The 25,710-nt window shown below is 34.2% G+C and overlaps 1 protein-coding gene across 1 annotated transcript in view; it reads right to left on the bottom strand.

The window, feature by feature from the left end:
* LOC125660815 (multiple epidermal growth factor-like domains protein 10) overlaps positions 1 to 25,710 on the bottom strand; it is a 40,296-nt gene that overhangs the window by 1,552 nt on the left and 13,034 nt on the right. Inside the window, exons 6-12 of the mRNA XM_056147748.1 lie at positions 22,111 to 22,245; positions 21,879 to 22,013; positions 18,572 to 18,709; positions 9,944 to 10,078; positions 6,021 to 6,155; positions 5,087 to 5,221; positions 3,392 to 3,529 (exon numbers count right to left, since the gene is read on the bottom strand). Coding sequence (XP_056003723.1) covers positions 3,392 to 3,529; positions 5,087 to 5,221; positions 6,021 to 6,155; positions 9,944 to 10,078; positions 18,572 to 18,709; positions 21,879 to 22,013; positions 22,111 to 22,245 — 951 coding nt within the window. The remainder of the gene's footprint in view (positions 1 to 3,391; positions 3,530 to 5,086; positions 5,222 to 6,020; positions 6,156 to 9,943; positions 10,079 to 18,571; positions 18,710 to 21,878; positions 22,014 to 22,110; positions 22,246 to 25,710) is intronic.

The following is a 25,710-nucleotide window of genomic DNA, read 5'->3' on the forward strand; positions in this document are numbered from 1 at the left end:
CTAAATGACCATATATGGAAAGACAACGGAAATCCACGATTATTACCGAGAAACGAAAGAATGCCCCACTTGTAGGACTAAGCTATTGTGCATGCGCCAAAATTAACAACGGATTTGCATCTCGAATTTGCTAAGTTTTTATATCAAAAGACAAATCGGCATGTGTCACAGTCTCAAGTTCTCGACGTTACGCATTACACACAGAAAATGATATATAAGGTTACGAAGAATGGATTTACACCAACGCCTAGTAATAAACATATACTTTCTTGATGTGCATGTGCACAGACATGTAACGTTCATGTATGGATAAAACTATCCAACATGCTAGTACCCATATTTTGCACCGGTTAAGATAGCTCATTACACTAAAATTTTATTTAATGGCTTGTTAAAACACCTCTTATGAAGTGTGATTTCACCATCGAAAGAGTGAAACAAGCTCTCAATTATTTTATATGATTTTTAGTGATTCGTCCCTAAATGATAAAACAAAAATCTTTTCCTTGCAAATAAAGGATTCTAGAGTCCAAAATTCGCTGTGATTTGGTGCATGATATGGATATCTAATCAAACATGCCTACAAGATTCAGATATAAACGTTCTTTTTTAGTATAATATATCTATGAAAATTGAAAACGTTATTTGTTAATATACAATTATGGGCTGTTTATAGCAGGCAGACATCGGAAATTATCCCATCTTAGTAGGGGTATCACCCGAGGGCGCCTATGCGTATGTGTATGTAATATCAAAAGTGCAGAGGTCATATGGTACTGCACGTCACAGGGCCAGTCAAAAGGCTGAAAGAATGATGTGGTAGAAAGAGTTTTTTCCATAATCAATGAAGGGCATCCCGTCTCTGTTAAAGTGTTCCTCTTTATAAATTTTGTGGGAGATAAAGTCTCAAAGAAGTTGTTTGAGTGGATGATCACATTTGGTATCCCTGATTTCGTCCATCTTATACTCAGGCACGTTAAAATTGATTTTCCATTATTTTTACGTGCAAAGTTATTTTCACATAGAAAGTAAGGTATATTGGATGACCTCCCCCCCAATTGCATGTACATTGTAATGAATTGAAGGACTAAGCCCCTCCCCCTCCTTTAGGCTGTTAGTTTGGAATAGACAACATATTTTATGGAGTTCTTGTGGAGGGTCCCCTTTTTTGGCTAGATTGTCAAGAATTTTAGACGACTTCTCCTGTGCCCCCAATCCAACCCCCTTTTCAGAAAAGTCACGTCATGTGGCCGATACTCGTTGTCATTCTTTGTGCAACAAAACTTAAGTTGAGTTAAATTTCTGACTACTATTTCCTTACATGTAAGGTGAAGATAACGAACAGTGATCAATCTCATAACTCCTACAAGCAATACAAAATAGATAGTTGGGCAAACACGGACCCCTGGACATATTGCTACATACTATAATGAAAAAAATATATACGTATTTTAATTTATTTTAGCCCTAGATATGATTGAAGAACAAAATAGCCTACCAAACTAACATGTAATTTCAGTCCAGTTGTACCTCGTAAAAGTCGTTATGTAATTAGATATGTATTTTAGATCTAATAGATATGACTTTATTATGATTATTTTTTTGAATTTTAAAAAATACGTTAACATATATTCCGGAAATATATTGTTCATTGGTGACGTTTCACCCAAGTACGTACAATTTAGCGAGAATACCGCTTGTGTTCTGCCCGTGTAGCATATTGATTTTCTTTCGGTTCTCGGTAGAAATCGTGGATTTCCGTTGTCTTTCCATATATGGTCATATCGAAATTCGACAAACATGTTAACTTGGCATTTGTTGACTTGTAAGGTGTAAGATGTGATGTTGTAGGGTACAGCTATGTAAATACAAAGTCTACCAACGGAAATACTGAAGGGATGACCGCGTATAACTTAAGAAACAATGATGCATTTTTATAAAGAGAAATGTAAAATCAGAAATCAAACGATGACACAAATGAAGAGTACAACACTGAGGTATACATTTCTGAGAAACATAACGTACACCCCCTGAATTGCAAACATACATAGTTGAAACAGAAATTAACACAGTTGCATGTTTCAATTAACAAGTTTACATGCTTGGATTTTTGAACACGATTACCCTCCATACGTAACGACAGCTTCCGAAAAGAGAGATGCAAATAGCAACTACATCGAAATATATACCAAGGTTCCATTATTAGATATTCGGGAGTTCAATCAATTTGAGGTATTTATCTGATTTGTTATGGAGGCAGATTTATCCTACATAGCCCATCCAAAACATCTATGTGTCGGAATGTGGATATTTGTTTCTGTTCAATTTCAAATTCCATGGAACCCTCGTTAAGCGTCATAAGGTAAGTTGATTGATATAAGGCGCTTTATAAATTTTATTATTTTCACCATTGTTATTTTATCCCTTTGGGATCAGGGTTAAAAAGGTCATCAATACCCCCTGCGTGTCGAAAGAGGTGACTAAATGGTTGTGTTCTTCGGATGAAACCTCAAAACAAAGATCCTGTATCACAGCAGGTGTGGCACGATAGAGACTCCTCCCTGCTCAAAGGCTATAAGCGCTGAACCAAGGCCTACATTTTGCAGTCCGCCATGGTAATAATGACGTCTTCAATCAATAATAATTATCAAGTGGATCATTGATGTTATTGTCAGTAATATTAGTATTGTACACATGTTTGCAAAATATAATGTCTAATGTTTCTGATAACAAACAACACGCTATCGATTCTAATGGTTTATTAGCAAAACATGAAGAATGAAACAGTACATATATCACGAATATATTTACATTTAAGAAATGTTTGAAGTTTATGTGTCAATATGTATTATATTTTAAATCTAGGTATATATTTTACTTGTTGCAGTTCCATATCCATCACTAGTCTGGCATTTTTTTTCTGGTGATGTGATATGTATGTTATATAACACTGGTCGCGTTATTTTCTTTTATCTCAACAATAAATATACTATCATTGATATGATTTGATGTTTGTCATGGTTTTATGTAGATACTTTAAACCATAATTTCACACAATCTCATCAACTTCAAAATGTATTATTTTGTCAAAACTATACTTTCTTTATTTTCTATCTGGTCTTTTATATATGTCACCAGCGGAAGTTATGCTCGTATTTCCGTGATCGTTGATTTCGTGATAACATTATTGAATTCAGCCTGATGGAAAATATCATATAATGAAATTTATTAAGTTTACCTAATGTCCTATATTTTCATTTACAGGATAATCATATATTATAGTTAATGTTTGGTGGTTAAAAAAAATTCAGTAAATTACATGAAACGATTCATATAGTGAAATCGATCGAAATGCAGCACTGTCAACAGTGTATTTTAAGACATTACCAACCTTTCAGACAAGATATATCTTCCCATCCTTCTTCACAACCATTAAGACAACTTCCATTCCCTGCTGAACAAGGACGTCCATCTTTACAATGCCCACAATCAAAGGCACAATTAGGTCCATACTTGTAAGGGATACACTCTGTAAAAAAACAATCAAACACACAGTTAGGTCCATACTTGTAAAGACTGTACACTGTAAAACAATCAAACACAGAGTTAGCTCCATACTTGTAAAGACTTCATTCTGTAAAAAGAATCAGAACACAGTTAGGTCCATACGTGTAAGGGCTGTAATCTGTAAAAACAATCAAACGCACAGTTAGGTCCATACTTGTAAGGGGTAAATACAATCAGACCAGAGTTAGGTCCATACGTGTAAGGGTTGTAATATGTAAAAACAATCAAAGACATGGTTAGGTCCATACTCGTAAGGGATACACACTGTAAAAGTAATGAAACATAGTTAGGTCCATACTTGTAAGGAATGCACACTGTAAAAACAACCAAACACAGGTAAGTATATACTTGTAAAGGTTACTGATATCTGTAACAAATTTATCCGGGTAACAAACTAGGAATTTTTATAGTCATTTTGGTTTATTCAGTGACCTGTGTTTACACTTCGCTTAATTTTGTGTTCTTTACTCCATTTATACCATTGATCACTGTTCGTTATCTTCAACTTTTGATACTAGAAATGATAAACTCCCAATAAATACAATCCATCACCCACTAGCAATACACGATAGGAAACTATCGGGGAATGATTGGAAAATCTGTTTATCATTCTTTTTATCTTTTCGGATTGAGGGAAGTCTTCAATATTCCAGAACCATGACAAACAATGCTTCCTAGCTTTACTGATATCTAAATGGAGAAAAAAAAACATCAAAACACTAAGTTCAGGCATATCAATGAAATACCTCACTGATGCATTTAATCATACACACTAATGGTATTTTGCCATCCATGTGATTTTACACAAACCAATTTTAAATTGAATCAGAAAAACGCAATGAACAGTAACATATGCCTAAACATACATGTGCATCATTTACTAGTAGGTTTTATCATAACATTTAAATGACAATCACAATGACAAAACAAATATCATTGAAGTTTTTAATCATGCTGTTTTGAATAAGGGATTGACAATATATGACACCGAATCAGCTTGCTATCGCAGTGTAGAGTTAATGTAAAGGGACGTAGAATTACTCACCGAAAGACTGACATAAAAAGTAAGGAACGGATTAATTTTGAACAAAAAAGTTGTGGTTGTGGTTACACCATACGGAGGATAATGTAAAATAATGTAGAATTGGTAGATATCTGAGAATGCTTATAGATGAACAGTTTTGCAATAAGTTTTTATCATCATACTTAATGATATTTGAGTATAAGGATACCATCTTAGGATAAGTTAAAATCGCCACATGTTTCTTTAACACAGATATATTTACAAAGTACTTTTCAACGCGGTGATGTGAAGATTAAAGGTTTTTCAAAAACACGTTTAATGAATTTCTTAAAAGCTCAATCTCAAGATTTTCAAAAAGATCCCTGTGGTCTAATGAACTTCAAGTTTTCGACTCTACTATATTATCGTCGTACTAACATTCACCTACTACATAGCATACTCATGATAAGAATACTGAAACTTGTCGCTATGGTTTATCAACAATAGGTGTTTTACCATCACATCTAGGACCACTCCAATTGTCTTGACATCCTTGTGGACAGAATCCAGTGTCATCTTTACAGATAGTTCCTGATTTACATTTTCCGCATCGCTGGTCACAATCACCTCCATAAAATAGTGGCCTACAAACTAGAATGCATAATTAAAAAATAGATGCTTTCAAATAGCCTTCAAATCTCCGTTTCTTTACATCCTTGGCATACACAGTACACCATATTAAATATACAATTATGCACATCTCAGAATAGGTCATCAACATATAGATATTGTAGTTAAATTTCAGAACACAATCCATAACATACATTCATATAAATATGTGAAATATGTTCTTGTGTGAATTGGTATTAAAGATTTAAACGTACATATGAATATTGTAAATATTATGAAAATCTGTTGAAACCCATTCTTTATAGACCATGGAGTAAAAAACGTTAGGTTAAATCAGTTAGAAATACTATCTGTAAAAGAAGCGTATCTTACTTCAATGAACAAAATCTATTTTATCAGACATTATGAAGATATTGTGGACTTTAAAAGTTGGGGATACGCAGATAGAGCACGCAGGGTTGTGCCTCAAATTTCATCAAACATTATCCGCCTAAAAACAACAAGGAATGTATTTGCAAATACGAATCTGTATTATCTGCAATTTACTAAAAAGCTGTTTTACCTAGGCATTTTTGAAAAATTTGGGTGAATACGGAAAACAGCAAACGGAGTATGGCCGTGGTACCAGTTAAGCGACACGCATATTTGACGTCATTTATTCCAGCCCAAGGATATACATAAACAAAGTAGGCCATATTGCTGTTGTATCAGCTATACTCAACTATATTGTCGTCGTACTAACATTCATCTACTACATAGCATGATCATGATAAGAATACTGAAACGTGTCGCTATGGTTTATCAACAATGGGTGTTTTACCATCACATCTAGGACCACTCCAATTGTCTCGACATCCTTGTGGACAGTAGCCAGTATCATCTTTACAGATAGTTCTTGATTTACATTTTCCACATCGCTGGTCACAATCACCTCCATAAAATCCTGGCCTACAAACTAGAATGCAAAATTTAAAAAAATAGATGCTTTGAAATAGCCTCCAAATCTTCGTTATTTTTTTTTTTTTTTTTTTACATCATTGGCATACACAGTACACCGTAATCAATATACATATTTGACGTCCTTTATTCAAGGTCAATACTATGCATAAACAAAGTAGGCCTAATTGCTGTTTTATAAGCTATACTTAGAAATCAGATATGATTTCTTGCAGGATGGATCACCTTAAAGCGTTCGGGAAAAGTAAAAAATGAAATGAATAACTACATTTTTTTGTCGTGATGAATTAATCAATGAAGAGACAATGCATTTTTTAGACAATGATAACGACTTATACTTTTCACCGTTTAGATAAGGTCAATGACATGGTTGTTGAATTCATTTACATGTACCCCGATCTTATGAATATCATACCCATTAAAACATCTTTGAATTGTTCTACTGCATGACCTGTCATCTCTACAATGTCAACAATGATTTCTGCTTTCGTTCAATACGCAATGGTTAAAGGGACAAACTGTTAAAGAATGTTCTTTGAAAAATAAAACACCAAAATTCCTACACTTGATGGTGGACACTGTTATAAAATATAACGACCAAAGTGTCTTGCATTACATGTGTTCCATATTTTAATGTTTAAAGTGTCCCAACGGAGTTTCAAACGTGCGATATTTTGAGTAAGTTCTGGGCTTCCTTGTCGATCTTCCATTGATGAAAAATAAATTTCACCATTGTATACATCGTTTCAATCGAGATGTCGTCATTGTGGATCACGAGGGATTGGATCGGAAGCAAGGCAAATGCCATATTGATGAGTATGAAATCCATTTTATTATAATATACACGATAATTCTGCAAAAACTATGGCTATAGCGCGTCTTGGATGACAGGCAATTATAACGAACAGCGATCAATCTCATAACTCCTCCAAGCAATACAAAATAGAAAGTTGTGCAAACACGGACCCCTGGATACACCAGAGGTGGGATCAGGTGCCTAGGAGGAGTAAGCATCCCCTGTCAACCGGTCACACACCGCGAGCCCTATATCCTGATCAGTAGACAAAATCAGTGTGCCAAGAACGGCTTAATAATCGGTATCATACACGTCAGACAGCATTTGACCCAATGTTAGGTTTAATTGACGAACTAGATCGGTATAACGTTTCTCATCATGACATAGGACGCGGAAGACGACAATGTTATCAATTTGGCACCCTGTCTCTCCTTTTAGTTTTTACAAGTTTATTGTTATTTCGGATTTCCACACTGTTGGCCTGAGCATCACTGAAGAGACATTTGTCGAAATACGCATCTGGTATATCAAAATTGGTACCGTACCATATTAGTTTTATATTACGACCCCTGGGTTGAGACCACTGCTGGTGGACTGCTAGTCCCAGAGGGTCTTTACAGCCCAGTAGCTAAGTACTTCGTTACTAGCTTGAAAATACAGATGCATATTTGATTGCTGTGATACATTTTGGATATTCATTCAAAATTAAGGATTAGCTCACCCTCATGCATAGCTCTGATCCTTAGAAGAATTTGGCTTCAGTCTTTAGCACTCTGTTTTTCCTTTTATTTCTTCCAAATTTATTCTTATTTCGGATTTCCCAACTTTTGGCTTGAACATCATTGAAGACACATTGTTTGTCGAAATGCGCATCCGGTGCATCAAAATGGGTACCATATAAGTTTTACATGCATATGTCGAGGAAATGGGTTTTCAGAAAAAAAATATTCCTTATAATATACAAAGTGTTTCTACATATATACTATCGACTACGTGCCATGTATTCACATCACCCTTGTCTAGAAGAAAATATGATTTTACATTCTTGAAAGGACTATCCATAGGAATCGGGCAAAACCGGTACATGTAATTCTACATTCGTTAAGTTAAGGTATTCTCATTCGGATTGTGCACCAGTTTTCAGTACTTTCCACTTGCGGAAATATCATTTGTTTTAAAATAGTATCAAAAGTTTACATTCTGACAGTCATACTCAATACTTATCAAACTAATCTCTAAATTGTCGAAATGATTCCCATTCTTAGTATTTTTACCATCGCATCAAGGACCATTCCAGTTTTCTAGCCATCTTTCAGGACAAATTTCAGCCACATTGTGACAAACCGTTTTGACGACAACATTCCGAAGGTAATATGTCATTTTTTTCACGATTCCACACACTAATACTTCATTGAAGTCAGAGCTAATACGGAATCCGAATAATGAATGCCATAAAACGGCATAGCTTTAATTTGTTGATTTGCCACATCAAGTTACTATATGATTTGTATGACAATTTGAACATGAATGCTATAAATGCAGCAAGTGGGTTTTTTTCTCAACTGAAAAACAGGAGCGTTTTGAAAGACGATTGTTCCTCATTATACTCTAATGAAAATAGATGAATGACATATCGATATAAGTGAAAATGTTTTGCAATATTGTAAAACAATTGATTTTTTAAAAACTCAATACTTTTGATGATACATGCTTGTTTTTTACCATCACGACTGACGAATTGTTACTTAAGCTACTTAGTAATGATCAATGGCTATAGATCCTTTGATTTGGTCAATTAGAAAAAATATGGAGAACTAAAACGATTTTGCATAGATAAGCTTTGGACGATTTACTGTAGCCATACATTGATAACAACGGATTATTGAGCATCACTGAAGAGACATTATCTGTCGAAATGCGCATCTGGTGCATCACAATTGGTACCATATAAGTTTTACATTATTCAGAATTACTGCTTAATCAATTTCTCTTTTAATAGTAACTCATAGTGAAACATAACTTCAAAACCTGGTGTATATTCTACCATACGGAATCACGCGGATATACCCTCGCTAGTTGTATTGTATGTAATACAATCATATCCTTATCATTAATTCTGGCTAAACTTTAGTATTAGCGAAGTGTGTGTGCTACTTTCATTGAAATTCAAAATATGTGTTGAAAAGTCTGAATGTGTATGTCACAGAGACGACCAGTCTAACGTTTCTGACATCCGTGGATGCAAGTTCAGTTTATCTTATTACATATTGTTGAGTTTACACATTTACCACATGTAGAGGAGCAATGCTCTCCATACATACCATCCCTACATTCTTAATAAATATTCATCTATTTCAACTTTAATCAAAACTTGACGTATCAAAGATGGAGACATTACAATATAGTTCAAATATGTTTGCTTTGTCTGCAGTTAAAAGTAAAATTTCGATTTTTAATTGATAGCGTACGATTCAAAATTAATCATAATTTGCATATGTCATCATGAAGAAGCCAATTGCCACTGCAAATTGAAGATATTCCTTGCTATTTCCATTTTAATATATTTGATTAGATATTATAGTTGTATTTACATAATTTGACCGTGCAAAAATCGTCATTACTAAATATGAATGGTTCTATTTGACACAAGTGATAATATCTGACAGCATCATTCCGTTCTTTTTTTCTATAAATGAAAAAGTTCAATAAAAGTTGCTAAGAGGAGCAAAAACGTTTCAAGACCGGACACTGATTTCACTCCAAAACTAGCAAGTGTATCACCGCTTCCACTTCGTATTCAAAAACGTAAAACGTATTCAAATAAATTACACATTGTAATTTAAACATTGGGAAGTTACGACTAAGTACATTACGTATGCATTTTTTTTGGTTAAATCAACGTGCTGGATCACGTGAATATGATGAAAATCCAGGAAGTTATGATAAATCTAATCTAGTTGTCTTATTATATCCCTGTTGTTGTTTTTTACCATCACATCTGGTACCACTCCAATTCCCCTGACATCCTTGTGGACAGACTCCAGTTACATTGTGACAAACAGTTCCCGATTTACAGTTTCCACATTGCTGGTTACAATCTCCTCCATAGAATCCTGACCTACAAACTATGGTGTTAAATCAAATAAATTAACAAATTCAGAAAAGCAAAATGAACTATAGCATCGAGATGACGTTGCTATAAAGAATACAAAATGATGAGTGGGACAAAGATGAACTCCTGAACAAACCAGAGGTGCGCAAGCGGCCTAAGAAGTGATATTAAAGATTTCAGAAAATATTCGATCTGGAAATTAGTATCTAGCATATTTTTTATTGAATTATGTCGAACAGTCATTACCTGCTTTGAAAAGAGCAATGGGAATAAATGTTATAGTTATGCAAACCACAATCGACATTAAGAAAGCGTAACAACTTTGTGTCTACCACCTTTGGAAAGAATTGATGGCACCCAACATGAGCTGTGGTTTAGATTTGATATTGCCGGTTCATTAAAAATACATGTTCTACCGGTGAGTATAACTATATCAGTGTAGATGTTTTAAATATACGGCAACGAATTCTACACTTTATGATTCCTCCTAGGCACCTGATCCCACCTCTGGTGTGTTCATGGGTCCGTGTTTGCCCAACTATCTATTTTGTATTGCTTTTAGGAGTTATGAGATTGATCACTGTTCGTTATCATCACCTTTCATTAAGGAGAAAACATTGGTTCTTTGCCATACACGGTGTTTTGTAAACATAAACATTTCCAATCGGTTTGCCTTCGAAACCTTTACCAATTGAAATGATGATCATTTTCGCATGAATCTAGAAATTATTTTAATCAATGTTGATATTCATATTACAAATATTTTATTACCGGTATATAGGGATATTACGTACGTAGTATATGACAGGAAAATGTATCTATAAAACATCAATTTTATAAAATAGGAAGACCATAAGAAGGATTATTTCATGCCAGCATAGTTTTTTATGAATCGCTAACGCGATTTACAAAGCATATTGGCGTTAAGCACCGCAACTCATGTCCTCATATATTATCAAAACTAAAGTTTATTTTCTTAAATAAATGCTAGTTTGGATTTTTACTATAGATTGTCCTTTACAGAATATGATTGACCAACATTCCATATCCCTTGAACAGCAGTGACACGATTGCATACGCAGTTAAATAACGAAAGAAGATGTAGTCCATCGAGAAAAATTATTTTTAAACAGAGATGAAGGTAATTTGAACACAGGGAAGTGGATCTCGTTTTGGTATGGTCACTTACGATCACCTATGACTTTATAGGATAACCATTGACAATGTGACATGGCAAAAGAGAAGATCAACTGGGGATTTGAACAGTATCGCATGCTTTGGACTGGTTATCGTAATATCAATATCTGAATGCTATAGCAAAGTTGTGTCTAATAATTGAGATCAAACTTCCTTGAGATCGACATGAAATCAAGTAAGACTTTAGAGAATGTGCTAAAAAGGGATTTCCTTTGTTCCCAAATACATTCAGTGCTAATAAGAACACCTTGTCATCTAACATTTATAGTAGTGTCGAAGTGCAACTCCGTGTACCAACATATTGAGAAATCCAAAAAGGTTTCGAGAGGTTGTTATGCAAGTACGATTTTAAAGCCTTGGCCTCTTGCTCTGCGTGTCTGAGACGTTGTGAAAACGTATACCACCTATCGCAAGGTAATCTATATTGGGATTATGTTCAGCATTTTAAATGTTTCTGTCATTATGTAGAATTAATTACATTGCCATTCTACATGAACTTTGTTGAGTGATGTACCCTTCATTATTTATACTCTACATTGGGATTATTTTAAATTGGTCTGTCGATATGACATAATTGTGATGAACATATTCAAATGTAGAAATATACCATTTTCACTACATGAACAATTCTTTGCGTTAGAGTAGGCTACTGGCGAATCAGACGATGGAACAGTGATTTCAAAATTTTCTTTAAAAGTCAGCATTTTGCAAATTTTATGTTCAAAATGATTGTATTTGCTATAAAGTCGTCTTAATATTTATTAAATGTTACCTCGTTCAATGACATTGATTGCTGAATACTGTATTTACCTGACCAAATTATTTAGGTTCGTGATGGATGTGACCGGTCATTAGTAATACTTACGCTTTCACTTCTGATGCATACAGTGGTATTTGCGTGTTTATTTATGTCATTGATATCTGCTCGCTATGATTGCTTATTTATTCACCACTCTTCGATATCTTCACCCTTTCTTACTGATAACTTTTATCAACGACATTAAAGTTGATATAATGTGATTAAAAAAAATTAGTTTCACATCAGAAAAATGAATACAATCCACTGGATTTCAGCTTCTCCATCGTCAACTTCCCACATTTATGTAGCAATATTTCATTATCACCTGCATATGGTGTTTATATATCTCAACTAATTCGATATGCAAGAGCTTGTTCTGAGTATAGTCAGTTTTTAAATCGAGGTAAGCTACTGACAAACCAATTCAGTGCGGCCGCAGTTGAAGCAGACACCTATGCTAATGTTAGGAACTTCTACAAGAAGATTTCGATGGACCCAGTCTATGGGAAAGCTAACCACAACATCCTTGTATACAGATTTAAGGACAATACCGGAATACTCCACGAAGGATATTGTGATGATGGAGAATTCGGGGCTGGTAGGAAAATGCTAAAACTTTTACAAGACCAAAATATAGTGAATGTGTCCGTGGTAATTTCACGTATGATGGGAAGACATCTTGGTCCGAAACGTTTCGAAATTATGGAAAAAATGTTGTTTGGTGCACTAAATAAACTATCATAAACGCACACGCTCACGCTCCACGTCTCCGAACCCCAGCTGAATGCAGGTAACTGTGAACATTTGATATTTAAAACAAAAAATAACTTGATATTATTTATATTTCTACTTGATTTGGATACTACGATCCTATAGAAAATACTTTTGATTTATAACATGTGTATATATGGTTTTCATTGTTTGTTTCGTTAGACCGGAAACACTTTTTATTTAATGTATCTTAATTTGCAACATGTCTTCATAATTTTCAAAAATGAATTAATATATCATCATAGATATACAGACAATATATATCTGCTTCCCCCCTCTTTGTTGCTAAGCCTATTTCCGAATGCTTCTAAATGAAATCCGGAAAAAGTAGAGCTGTTGTGATAGGTTTATTCCTTCAGCTTTTATCTATCGTATTGTGTTTCCGGTGGCGAATCGGCCAAAAATAGAATAAGGTAAACAAGTAATTAGCTATTTTGTTGGTCTATATGACCATATCACTAGAGACGGTTTTATCATGTTTTTTGTAGGTATTCTGTCTCTTTGCTCTCTTTCTTTTTTCTTCTATACCTCTCATTCAAGCCGCTATTTGAAGCGTGTTTATTTTTTATGTTTAGGAAGGTTTTTCAAATACACGCACTTCAACGCCCTTCACTCTTTACTAAAGATTGAATTACTTAGGGGTACTGATCTGTCTCGGTAAATTCCCTACGACAATGGTTTATCAAACATATGCAAATGAATTAAAAATTCTCACAGTAAAATGGCAGGGTCTAGGAGACACGAACAAACGAAGAGATGTTCTAAAATATTTGAAAAATAAAAACTACAACGTATATTTTATTCAAGACACACATTTTATTGACATAGACGAAAATATGATAAAGACACAATGGGAATATAAGGCCTTCTTTAGCTCCTTTAGACCAAATTCAAGAGGAGTTGCTATATTTTTTAATAATAACTATGAGATAGAAATTCATAATCAATACACAGATGATAGTGGGAATTATATCATTTTGGATGCCACAGTAGAAGGAATAAGTTTCTTACTGATCAATATCTACGGTCCAAACTCTGACACTCCAGACTTTTATATGGACATCCAAAATAAGATTGAAGAGATGTACTCTTCTCAACATATTGTTATAGGGGGTGATTTTAATCTTATTCTAAATAAGGAGTTAGACTCCATGAACTATAAGCACTTAAACAACCCAAAATCAAGACAATCAGTCTTAAACTTAATGGACACTTTTTGTCTGAAAGATGTCTTTCGTGAAAATAATCCAATGTTAAAAAGGTATACATGGAGAAAGAAGAACCCTATTACGCAATCTAGACTTGATTTTTTTCTGATTTCAGAATCAATGTTAACTATGAATCCTTGCATAAAATATGAAAATAGTAATCGATCAGATCATTCACCAGTGATCCTATGCTATAAAACAAATTAATTTAAAAAGGGCAGAGGTTTTTGGAAGTTCAATAATATTTTATTAACTGACAAAGAGTATGTTAAGTTGATTAAGGAAAAAATTGAGGAAGTCAAAATACAATATTCCTGTTTAGTTTATAATGTAGAAAGCATTCCTTCAATTGATAATGATTTAATACAGTTTACGGTTAGTGACCAGACATTTCTTGATATTTTACTTATGGAAATTAGAGGGAAATCTATTTCATATTCAACATTTAAGAAAAAGAAAATTTGTGAAAAAGAATTACAGTTAGAAAGAGAAATTTCCAATCTGGAACAAAATATGACACAACAATCAGTTGAGGAACTTACTATCAAACAAAAAGAAATTGAAGATAAAAGAATGAAAAAACTTAAAGGTCAATGTATAAGGTCAACAGTCAAATGGATAGAAGGAGAAAACCTTCTAGGTACTTTGTAAGTTTAGAATCAAGAAATTATATTATATTATATATCACTCCTCCTAGGCACCTGATCCCATCTCTGGTGTGTCCAGGGGTCCGTGTTTACCCAACTATCTATTTTGTATTGCTTGTAGGAGTTATGAGATTGCTCACTGTTCGTTATCTTCACCTTGCATTAGTAAGCTAATACCAAAAATTGAAAAAGAAGATGATACAATTTGCACTGATCAATTTGATATACTAAATGAATCCAAACTTTTTAATAAAAATCTATATAAAAAAAGTGAAACTATAGAAAAAGAAAATATTCACAAAAGATTAAAGGATTATGATATCCCAAAACTTACTAAGAAAGAATCAGATAGCCTCGAAGGTCCAGTAACAAAATTGGAAGTTTTAAATTTTTTAAAACAAATGAAAAATTATAAGAGTCCAGGGCCAGGTGGCTTCTCGTCCGAGGTTTTTAAGTTCTTTTGGAAAGATTTAGGCTGCTTTATCACAAGAGCCATTGATAATTCTGCAGATATTATGCAGTTTACAGAACCTGATAAACTTGGCATAATTACATGCATACCAAAAACTGGAAAGCCTAAACAGTATTTGAAAAAATGGCGTCCAATAAGCCTCCTAAATGTTCTATACAAAATAGCTTCAGGATGCATTGCTGGAAGATTAAAAATATTTTTAGACAAATTAATCAATAGGGATCAATCAGGTTTTTTAAAAGGAAGATTTATAGGGGAAAATATTAGGCTGGTGTATGATTTAATGCAATATACAGAATATAATCAAATTCCTGGTTTGTTAATGTTGATAGACTTTGAAAAAGCCTTTGACTCAATCTCCTGGAACTTTATATATGAAACCCTTGACTTTTTCAATTTTGGTACATCAATAAGAAAACTGGATAAAAACCTTCTATAATGACATAAAGTCTTGTGTCATACAAAATGGAATAACCTCAGAGTATTTTCACCCAAAAAGAGGCTGTAGGCAAGGTGACCCCATATCACCTTATCTTTTCTTACTCTGTGCAGAAGTCCTTGGGATAATCAGAAGAAATAATAAAGATATAAAAGGAATAACAATTGAGGGTGAGGAATACAAATTATCACAGTATGATGATGATACCTCATTGTTCTCAGATGGATCACCTGAATCCATGGACGGTATCCTCAGAGAACTTGATTACTTCGCCAATGTCTCTGGTCTTAAAATAAATTTCTCTAAAACTAAAATGGTATGGATTGGCAGTAAAAAATTTCAGATGAAGTTTTCCATCATTCCAGATGGAAACTTGACTGGAAAGATACAACCTTTGATTTGTTGGGGATTAAATTTTCTGTAGACCTTAACGAAGCAGTTGAAATGAACTATAACACAAAATTATCTGAAATTAAGCACCTCATCAATCAATGAAAATTAAGAAAGCTAACTCCTATTGGAAGACTGGTTGTGATAAAAACTTTGATTACACCAAAGTTGAACCATTTGGTACTTACTATACCAAACCATGACCCAGAATATATCAAGAAATTTGAAATAGAAATCTTCAGCTACCTATGGGGAAGTAAAAGTCATAAAATAAAAAAAATACTATTATACAAGAATATAGAAACGGAGGATTAAAAATGATAGATTATACAGAATTTATTACAGCTTTCAAATCAAGTTGAATTAGAAGAATTATCCACTCAAATTCAAAATGGGTACAATTACTTGAGGCAGAGTTGAAAACAAATATTAGTAATATATGGTCAAGAGGGACTGACTACGTCCTCACAATATGTAAAACAATAAATAATAATTTCAGGAAAGAAGTGTTTTCTAGTTGGATCAAAATTATTGAAACCCCTCACAAAGTGCTAGATCTCTTTGAGCATATGTGGTATAACCCAAACATCAAAATAAACAATAGTTCCATCTTCTTGAAGAGTTATTTTAAAGCTGGTATGATATATGTAATTGATCTTTTTGATTCTGATGTTAACTTTAAAAGTTTCAAGGCACTCAGTGATTCAGGTATCAAAACAAATATTGTAGAATATGCAGGTCTTAGACAGGCAATCATAGAAAGAACTAGACATGTAAATATAAAAGAAATTAAAAAAATATATGCCTTTTATCCCTAAATCAATTTCTATATTTTTTAAAACTGAAAAGGGCTGCAAAGATATGTACAATGTTTTAATTAATAAAAAACGGGTACCAATTACTTCAGTATCAAAATGGGTTGAGAATGGTAATCTGTTTAATGAGATAGTATGGACCAAAATATTTCAGCTCCCCTTTAAGGTAACAAAAGAGTCAAAGTATCAATGGTTACAATTTCAAATACTTCATAGAACAATTCCTACCAATAATTATCTTTTTAAACTTAAATTAATAAACTCCCCCATTTGTACCTTTGCAAAAGTAACATAGAAACAATTGATCACTTGTTTGTAGAATGTTTTGAAGTAAAGGAGATCTGGTGTGCAATTGAAGACTGGTTTCTCAATAAATTTAATAAACCAATTATATGTGATAGACAAGCCATACTATTTGGCAAATACAATAACAGAAACTTATACAAAGTACAAAATTTACTAATACTTATTGTTAAGTATTACATATTTGCAAGTAGGTATAAAATGGCTCCAAAACTAAATGTTTGTGCTGTCAAAAACATATCATTGATAGATTTTATATAGAAAAATCTATGTTGCTAAAAAGCTGTAAATATACTGAATATGAGAAATACTGGCAGAATATATGTGATTTGCTTTAATTATGTATAGTTAACAAATAGCAATTGCTTTATATGAAATGATTGAGACTGATCAGTAGACCAGACAAAATTATTCCCCTTACTCCCCTTATCTCTCTCTCTCTCCCTGTCTCTCCTTCTATCTCCCCATCTTTTCGAAATTAAATACCTTTCACATTATACATGTACATGTGCACTCCTAAATATACACATATATGTTTGTACTTGCTTGAAATATGTATATACTATATGATCATGTATTGTTAATATGTAAATGTTTATTTATTGTGAAATCAAAAAAATAAATAAATGAATTACAAAAAAAAAACCAAGTTGATGGTACAGGAATTTCAACAGTCTCGATTGAAGTAAGCATTTCGCAAATTATATGGTCGTTATAACGATCTAGTTCGTCAATACAACCTCGCATTGGGTCAAATGCTGTCTGACGTGTTTCATACCGATTGTTAAGCCGTTCTTCGCACACTGATTTGACTGCGGATAACTCCGTTTGCCTGATCGGGATATGGGGCTCACGGCGGATGTGACCGGCCAACAGGGGATGTTTACTACTCCTAGGCACCTGATCCCACCTCTTTTGTGTCCAGGGGTTCGTGTTTGCCCAACTTTATATTTTGTATTGCTTGTAGGAGTTATGAGATTGATCACTGTTCGTTATCTTCACCTTACATTGAATAAAATGTGAAAATAACGAAAAGTGACCAATCTCATAACTCTTATAAGCAATACAAAATAGATAGTTTGGCAAACACGGACCCCTAGACACCAGAGGTGGGATCGGTGGGGTTGGAGGGGTAAGCATCTCCTGCCGACCTGTCACACCCGCTATGAGCCCTATATCCTGATCAGGTAAACGGAACTATGTGTCTAGGAGCTACACTCAAAATGATCAAAACGGCCTGAACAGTGGTATGGTATACATTATACAACATTCGATCTGGAGAAATGGTATAACTATTATTGAAAAATTCATTTTTAAGGGTCAACGTGCAATGTCCTTTGAAAATAGTAATCTAAAAAAATATTAAGAAAGTAAAGCAATGTCGTGGTGATGAAATTGGGATATGATTATATGTTTTATTGTTCTATATAAGTCATAAAATTTTGAATGAGATATATATACATACTCTTGCATATGTCTTCCAGCCATTGATTTTCACAACCATCATCACATCTTCCTGTTGTTCTGTTACATGGACTGTCACCTCTACAGTGTCCACACTGGATACAGTCTCCATTCAATACGTAGTGATTCACAGGGCACACTGTTAAAATAATCTTTTCATTTTAAATCTGGTTTTGTATACTTGCAACGGGATAGCCATGAGGCCGAGTATCGTGCTATATTATATGGTGTTAATTTTTTTGTTCATTTACTCTATATTGAAGGATAATCATTTAATCCAAAGAGAAATGCATTGTATAGAATCTCAACTTAATTATAATTGTTTCAAGTTCCAGTCATCTCCCCAATCATCCAGTATTCAATGTTTATTCGGATGATTCAAGATGAAACATATGTTCGTTATCTTCACCCTTCATCGATACGCATTACACCCAAACACTCTCTCTCTCTCTCTCTCTCTCTCTCTCTCTCTCTCTCTCTCTCTCTCTCTCTCTCTCTATATATATATATATATATATATATATATATATCGCTAAATTCCAAAAAAAAAAATAATACTTAACGTTCTTCAAGTTGATTCTGAATGTAGATACACTGCAAACTGAATAGCGATCTTTAGATAAAATTACTAACTACAGTCCTTTAAACTTTCTTCTTTCTCATTTTAACAGTGAGCTAACGGTGAATACACGGACAATGACCATAGAGCGAACGGTGAATGCACTCAGAGTGAACGCATAGCGAGCGATGAAAGTATGTAGAGCGAAAACTGAGTTCGATTTGGTAAACGGTTTGTAAACAGTGAGCGGTGAGCGAACGAAGAACGGGAAAAGAGCACAAACGCGAGCGCAATATGAAGGCATACTATAAAACCTGGCCTGGTCCCACTGGCCTGGCCTGGGCTCAAAATTGGCCTCTAATTATGTTCCATCCCAAATTTTGACCTGGCCTCAAAAGTTGGCCTGACCTCAAATTTGGCCTCTAAATTTTCTTTTGGCTTCAACCAAAACAATATTTTATTCAAAATTTCGATTGAATTCATTGATTTATTATTGGTTATAGTTTTTCAAAGTCATTGCAGATAAATGATATGTTTCTGTTCTTTTGTAAATGTGCACTTTAAAATAATCCTAAACTATCACCAATCTAAAACCAATAATAAATCAATGAATTCAATCAAATTTTTTAATTTAAAAGAAAAGTTTTTGATTGAGGCCAAAACATTTTTAGAGGCCAAATTTGAGGCCAGTCCAACTCTTTAGGTCAGGCCAAAATTTAGAATGGAGCATAATTAGAGGCCAAAATTGGGGCCAGGCCAATGTTGACGTCAGGCCAGGCCAATGGGGCCAGGCCAGGTTTTATAGTATGTCCAATATTAACGATGAGCGCATGGTGAACGCACGGTCAACATAATACAATTTTTTTATTTATAATGTTTCGGATGTTCTCCCTATGGTTGTACTTTTTATATAATGAGGTAAAAAAGTTATACATTTGATTAATCGATAGATAAAGAAATATACCAGGATCAGGAAACTTCAAGTTCGACAGTTCTGAATATATTTAGTCTAGATAAAGCATGGCGTATTTTTGTAAAAGTACTGAATACATATTTTTCATGAAATTTCGCATTGATTCACGCAGCAAAACAAAAAGCATATTTCATGTTTACATTGTGTACAGTATTAAATATACAAATGCACACACATCTACATGGATACATGGACAAGCAGGGAGAAGTGCATGTGTTGAATCATATTGTGTACTATTTAGAATGTTTGACCTGTTCATGATACATCTAAAATAATGAAGTGTCATATCGAGATACTATTATATTTGGATTTATAATAAGTGTAATTTATTTTTTTATGCACAATGCATGTGGAGAAGGAACTACTATACTCTAGCAATTGGCACTGTAGTGAAATCAAGAACTTACATATGTCCATGTATGATATCAGACTTTACGACCTCGGTAGTTTGGGATATATGTAATTTACAAACACCCAAAAAGGGGGGTCAAGATACATGTATTAAACAAACAACACGATTTCCATAGGTAGCCCGTGTCATCACCTTAATGCACCTAACAGTATAACGATTTTGTTTCCAGCTTAGATAAACCATTCATATTTTGTGTCATTCACTTTACCGGGACTATATCGACCCAAAGTATTGATCTCAGATTATATCTAAGTACAAAATGTATTATTGTTATTGTTAGTTAGACAAATAATTTTATTTAGGTCGTTCAATAGTTGTATATCTTTGATGCAGACCAAACTAATTACTGTGTTGAATTACGCGTAACGTGTTTAAATAATGTATTATTTCCAAGGCAAATACAAAAGCGTACGAGAAAAACAATGATACATTTGTATGAGAGACAAACGATACAGAATTTTAAGATTTGACGAAAGCAGTAAATACGTTTCTTCACAGTGTATTTCATAGATATAGGTGTAAAATCCCCGTCAAACCAGTTTAAAGTTCCATATAGGCATACATGTTCATTAGTGTAACAATTGGTCAGTTGACTGGGATTTTCCTTTAATTTTGACGCTTGGTAATCCCGACATTTTCTGCTTTACTATAAGATATCTGATAAAATAAGAAAGTTCCCTTCCTCTCTTATGCACGAGTTATTTTTCATGTCTACCTCTCTATCAAAATCGATCCTTTCACTTTGGTGTTCCGAATGATAATACAAAAACAGAAGACGAACAGTAAACGGACGTTAATTGTATGTTGAGTGCAGGATGCACACAAAAAAACTGAACAATAAGCGCACAGAGAGTGATCAGTGAAAGCACGGATAACTGGTAAAGTAGAACGTTTCATTGATTGTACATGAACAATGTGATGTTATTGCTCGTGTCGTTGGTCACCTTAGTACTAGATTTTAAGTATAGGCAAGCTACTGACAAACAGGCTGATGGTACAGGAGTTCCAACAGTCTCGATTGAAGTCAGCATTTGGCAAATGTCATGATCGTTACAACGGTCCAGTTCGTCTATACAACCTAGCATGGGGTCAAATGCTGCCTGAAGTGTTTGATTCCGATTGTTAGACCGTTCTTGACACACTGATTTTGACCCCGTTTACCTGATCAGGATATAGGACTTGCAGTTGGTGTGACTGTTCAACAGGGGATACTTACTTCTCTTAGGCACCCGATCCCACCTCTGCTTTGTGCAGGGATCCGTGTTTGCCCAATTATCTATTTTGTATTGGTGATAGGAGCTATAATATTGATCACTGTTCGTTATCTACACCTTTTATTGATGTTAAGAGAGTTTTAGTATTACCATCACATCTGATACCATCCCAATTCCCCTGACACCCCTGTGTGCAGTTTCCGTTGGCATTGTTACAAACAGTTGCTGATTTACATTTCCCACATTGCTGGTTACAATCACCTCCATATAATCCTGACCTGCAAACTAGGATGCAAGACATATGCTTATTATTGTTCACTGTTATTTGTTAATTTAGTCTTTATCAGTGAATGAGTAAAATATGCATTATCACTAGTATTACCATCACATCTGGTACCATTCCAGTTCTCCTGACATCCTTGTGGACACAGTCCAGTATAGTTGTGACAAACTGTTCCTGATTTACATTTCCCACAGTGTTGGTTGCAATCATCTCCATAGAATCCTGACCTGCAAACTGTATTGCAAAATGGTGATAGTAGATCTTATGACCTATGAGTTTACAAAGTATATTCAAACTAAATTGTGTTATCATTATTAATTACACCAGGGAATATTTAATTAAAATTTTGTGTCTGAAAGGCGGTTGTTGGTAACTGCGATTAAATTTTGAAGCCCACATATATACCCGTAATGCAAGTGTATTCATGATCATATCAACAGCAAAATGAACATGTAGGTATCGATAAGTTCATATATTAAAATTAACATCGGTGTTTTCTTAAAAAGTGAAGATAATGAACATTTACCGATCTTATAAATCCTCTAAGGAAAACAATGTTAATATATATGTGATATAGCTAAGAATTACAACTGTACCTTGTTCAAATGATGTCTTATATGTTTGATACTAGTCTTTAGACCATTTGTACATAGTAATGTTGACTACGGATTACTCGTTTACTTGATCAAGATCAACATGACGATTACTCTTTCTACCCACCTGATCCCACCTCTGATGTGAGTTATGATTGCCTTATCTTTAATCTTGCATTCGTTATATAACAACTTCACCCTATTATGTTAGTTCAAATAGTATTTGATTCTTCCTTATGTCATCTAAAAATCGTTTCAATCTGATTTCTCGCAAGTTTATTTTGTACTGACCATAACATAAGACAGTGTTTGGTTTTATACACATATCTTTTAACAACGGTGTTTTTGCTCGTACATATCATTATCATAATTACCTTTTACAAACGTGGTTTTAATTCTACATTAATTTGATAATCCGATTTAAACTGAAAGTTCCCATTTCGAAGAAAAAAAATTCAAAGCATGTTCCATTTCTAAATACATTTGAAATCCCTGTCAACGGAACGAATAAATAGGAGTTACAGTCCCAGTTCATACAGTTTAACTATACTGGATTTAAACGTATACAGAAAAAGATTCATCCCAGGATCAAACAACTACTATACCAAGCGACACATCTCAAGGGCAAACTAATTTCGCCACAACCGAGACAACAACAAAATTGCCTGGGACATCAATTGATTTTACATTGTGAAATTGTGATTATCAGACTTATAAACTCTACATGTACCTTTTTTCACTCGTATTCATAAACTATAATTTTGTTATAAGTTCATGACAAAGTGTCACACAGGTATTTCGAATATGTGCTGTTTTCATGTATAATGTATTGTTTTTCTCTCTAAATACATTGTACATTGTAAGTCATTTGTCTTCGATTTCAACTACCGCATTGACGCTCTCCAGTGATTATCGACAATGTTTATTCATGGTTTCACTTTCGGCTTAGCTCCTTCCACTACTTATTTTAACCCCGTCTACTGGGACTGCTGGGACCGCTGGGACTGCTGGGTCCGCTGGGACTGCTTTTCGGTTTGTTTACTGGGACTGGTGCGGGACTGCCCTGGGACTGGTGCGGGACTGCTCTGGGACTGGTCCGGGACTGCTCTGGGACTGCTTTCTGTTAAGTTGGGTCTGGTTGGTACGTGACAATTTTGGATTTTCTATTAATTCCTTTCATAAATTTGAAGCGCGTGTTTGCGTGTGTTCCCTATGCATTGGTTGTCACAGACATTTTCACATCGTCCAGTTCCATTATTGCATGAAACACTGACTTCATTCATTTCGTAAATACTCGTAGGACATTCTGTTAAACCAGTTATTGCTGTTAGATGCCGTAAATGCATTCTGTTCGTTCAGAAATAATATATTTAAAAACACATTATTGGTACCTTACATAATACAATAACACAGCGAGAAATGAAATACGGAATGCATATGAAAGCGTGGTTTTTACTCCAGATATCCGGTTATATATCAAATCACATGAAGTTTGTTCAACAGCCTTATGTGTAATCCTTGGCATCAAACCTTTACAAGAAACAACATTTATTCAGCTTCTCTATCGCCAACTTTCCGCATTAATGTAACAGTATTTTAGTAAATGGTGTCTATGTCTCCCCACTAACACAACATAATGTTCAGAGCATGTTCAATTTTAAATCAAGTGACTGGCAAACAAGTAAATTCAATGGTCTCTTTTCGATTTCAGAGCTTTGCAAATTATTTGCTCGCTATAACGATCTAATTTCAAAATATAACGCTTCCTAGCCTCTTTCATAATAAGTGTCCAGTTCATTTCGATTTTGATAACAAATTACTCCGTTTATCTGATTTAGGCATAATTTAGATATTATGCTCGTAACTGATATAATAGTTAACAGGAATGATTCCGTTTAGGCACACGATCCAAACCCTATTGTGTTAGGGATCGTTTGTCCTTCTCTCTATTTCTGCTTGATATGATAAATTACAAATAACATGAGTTAAGTGTAAGAACGTTTGCTACGGATGTCAGGAGCTCGAGTCCCATTTGTGTCATGACCGCTTTAAACACCAGATGCAATGTAAAACTTATTTGGTAACACTTTTAATGCACTAGATGCGCATTTCAACAAATAATATATGATGCTCAACCGAAATGTTTGAATTCCGAAATAACGATAAACTTGCTAGAGCTATTTTAGGGGAAAACAGAGTGCCAAAACGTGGAGTCAAATTCGTCTTAAAAGTTATTCATGTAAATATAGGCAGTGACTGCTCCTTAGCCAAACGCTCAGCAATATAAGAGTCAATGGTTTTTATATATGACCTACTATTCGCAAAAGGCGATATCAAATTAAAAAAAAAACCAAGCATTACAACAGCCTTGAGCGCTTGGTATCGGGTAAAAATGTACGGTACTTTATTTACAGTTGGTGGCGTCTCAATATAAGGGAACACATATCAATCAATGGATTGTTCTCCTCTACCTATTATCCATTTGGCCATACCATTACCGATAACGTGAAAGGTGAATGTAACGAATAGTAAAAGGTAAAATAAAAAGTTAGACTTGTTTCATACCACTTGTTTGGCCGTCCTTGGCACACTGATTTTGACTACGGATAACTACGTTTACCTGATCAAGATATAGCGCTCACAGCGGTTGTTACCGTTTAACAGGGGCCGCTTACTCCTCCTAGGCACCTTATCCTACCTCTAGTATGCGCAGGGGTACGTGTTTGTCTAAATATCTATTTCGTACTGCTTCTAGGAGTTATGAGTTTTACGTCTGAACATTAGCTAAAGATCTAGATGAGACATACAACGAAGTAGAAACAAGAATTATACATTCAGGGCTTTTAAAACTGGTAATTATTCATTATCTCCACTTCATTTCTAGAAATTGAATTGGTAATAAGTTTTTCCATTTCCATCTCGGTAAACAAATTTTTGCTGATAATTAGTGACATGTAATAACAGATAAACGGCCAGTTAATGCTATCTAATCATCGCATCATTCGATAGCGTTCACACCACTATCATAAGATCAATTGTTATACGCCTAAAAAAATCTTATAGAAAACTAATACAATTTAGAAGTAACATTTTTACTGTTAAACCA

Source organism: Ostrea edulis, chromosome 8 (genome assembly GCF_947568905.1).
Source record: "Ostrea edulis chromosome 8, xbOstEdul1.1, whole genome shotgun sequence".
NCBI classification, from domain to species: Eukaryota; Metazoa; Mollusca; class Bivalvia; order Ostreida; family Ostreidae; genus Ostrea; species Ostrea edulis.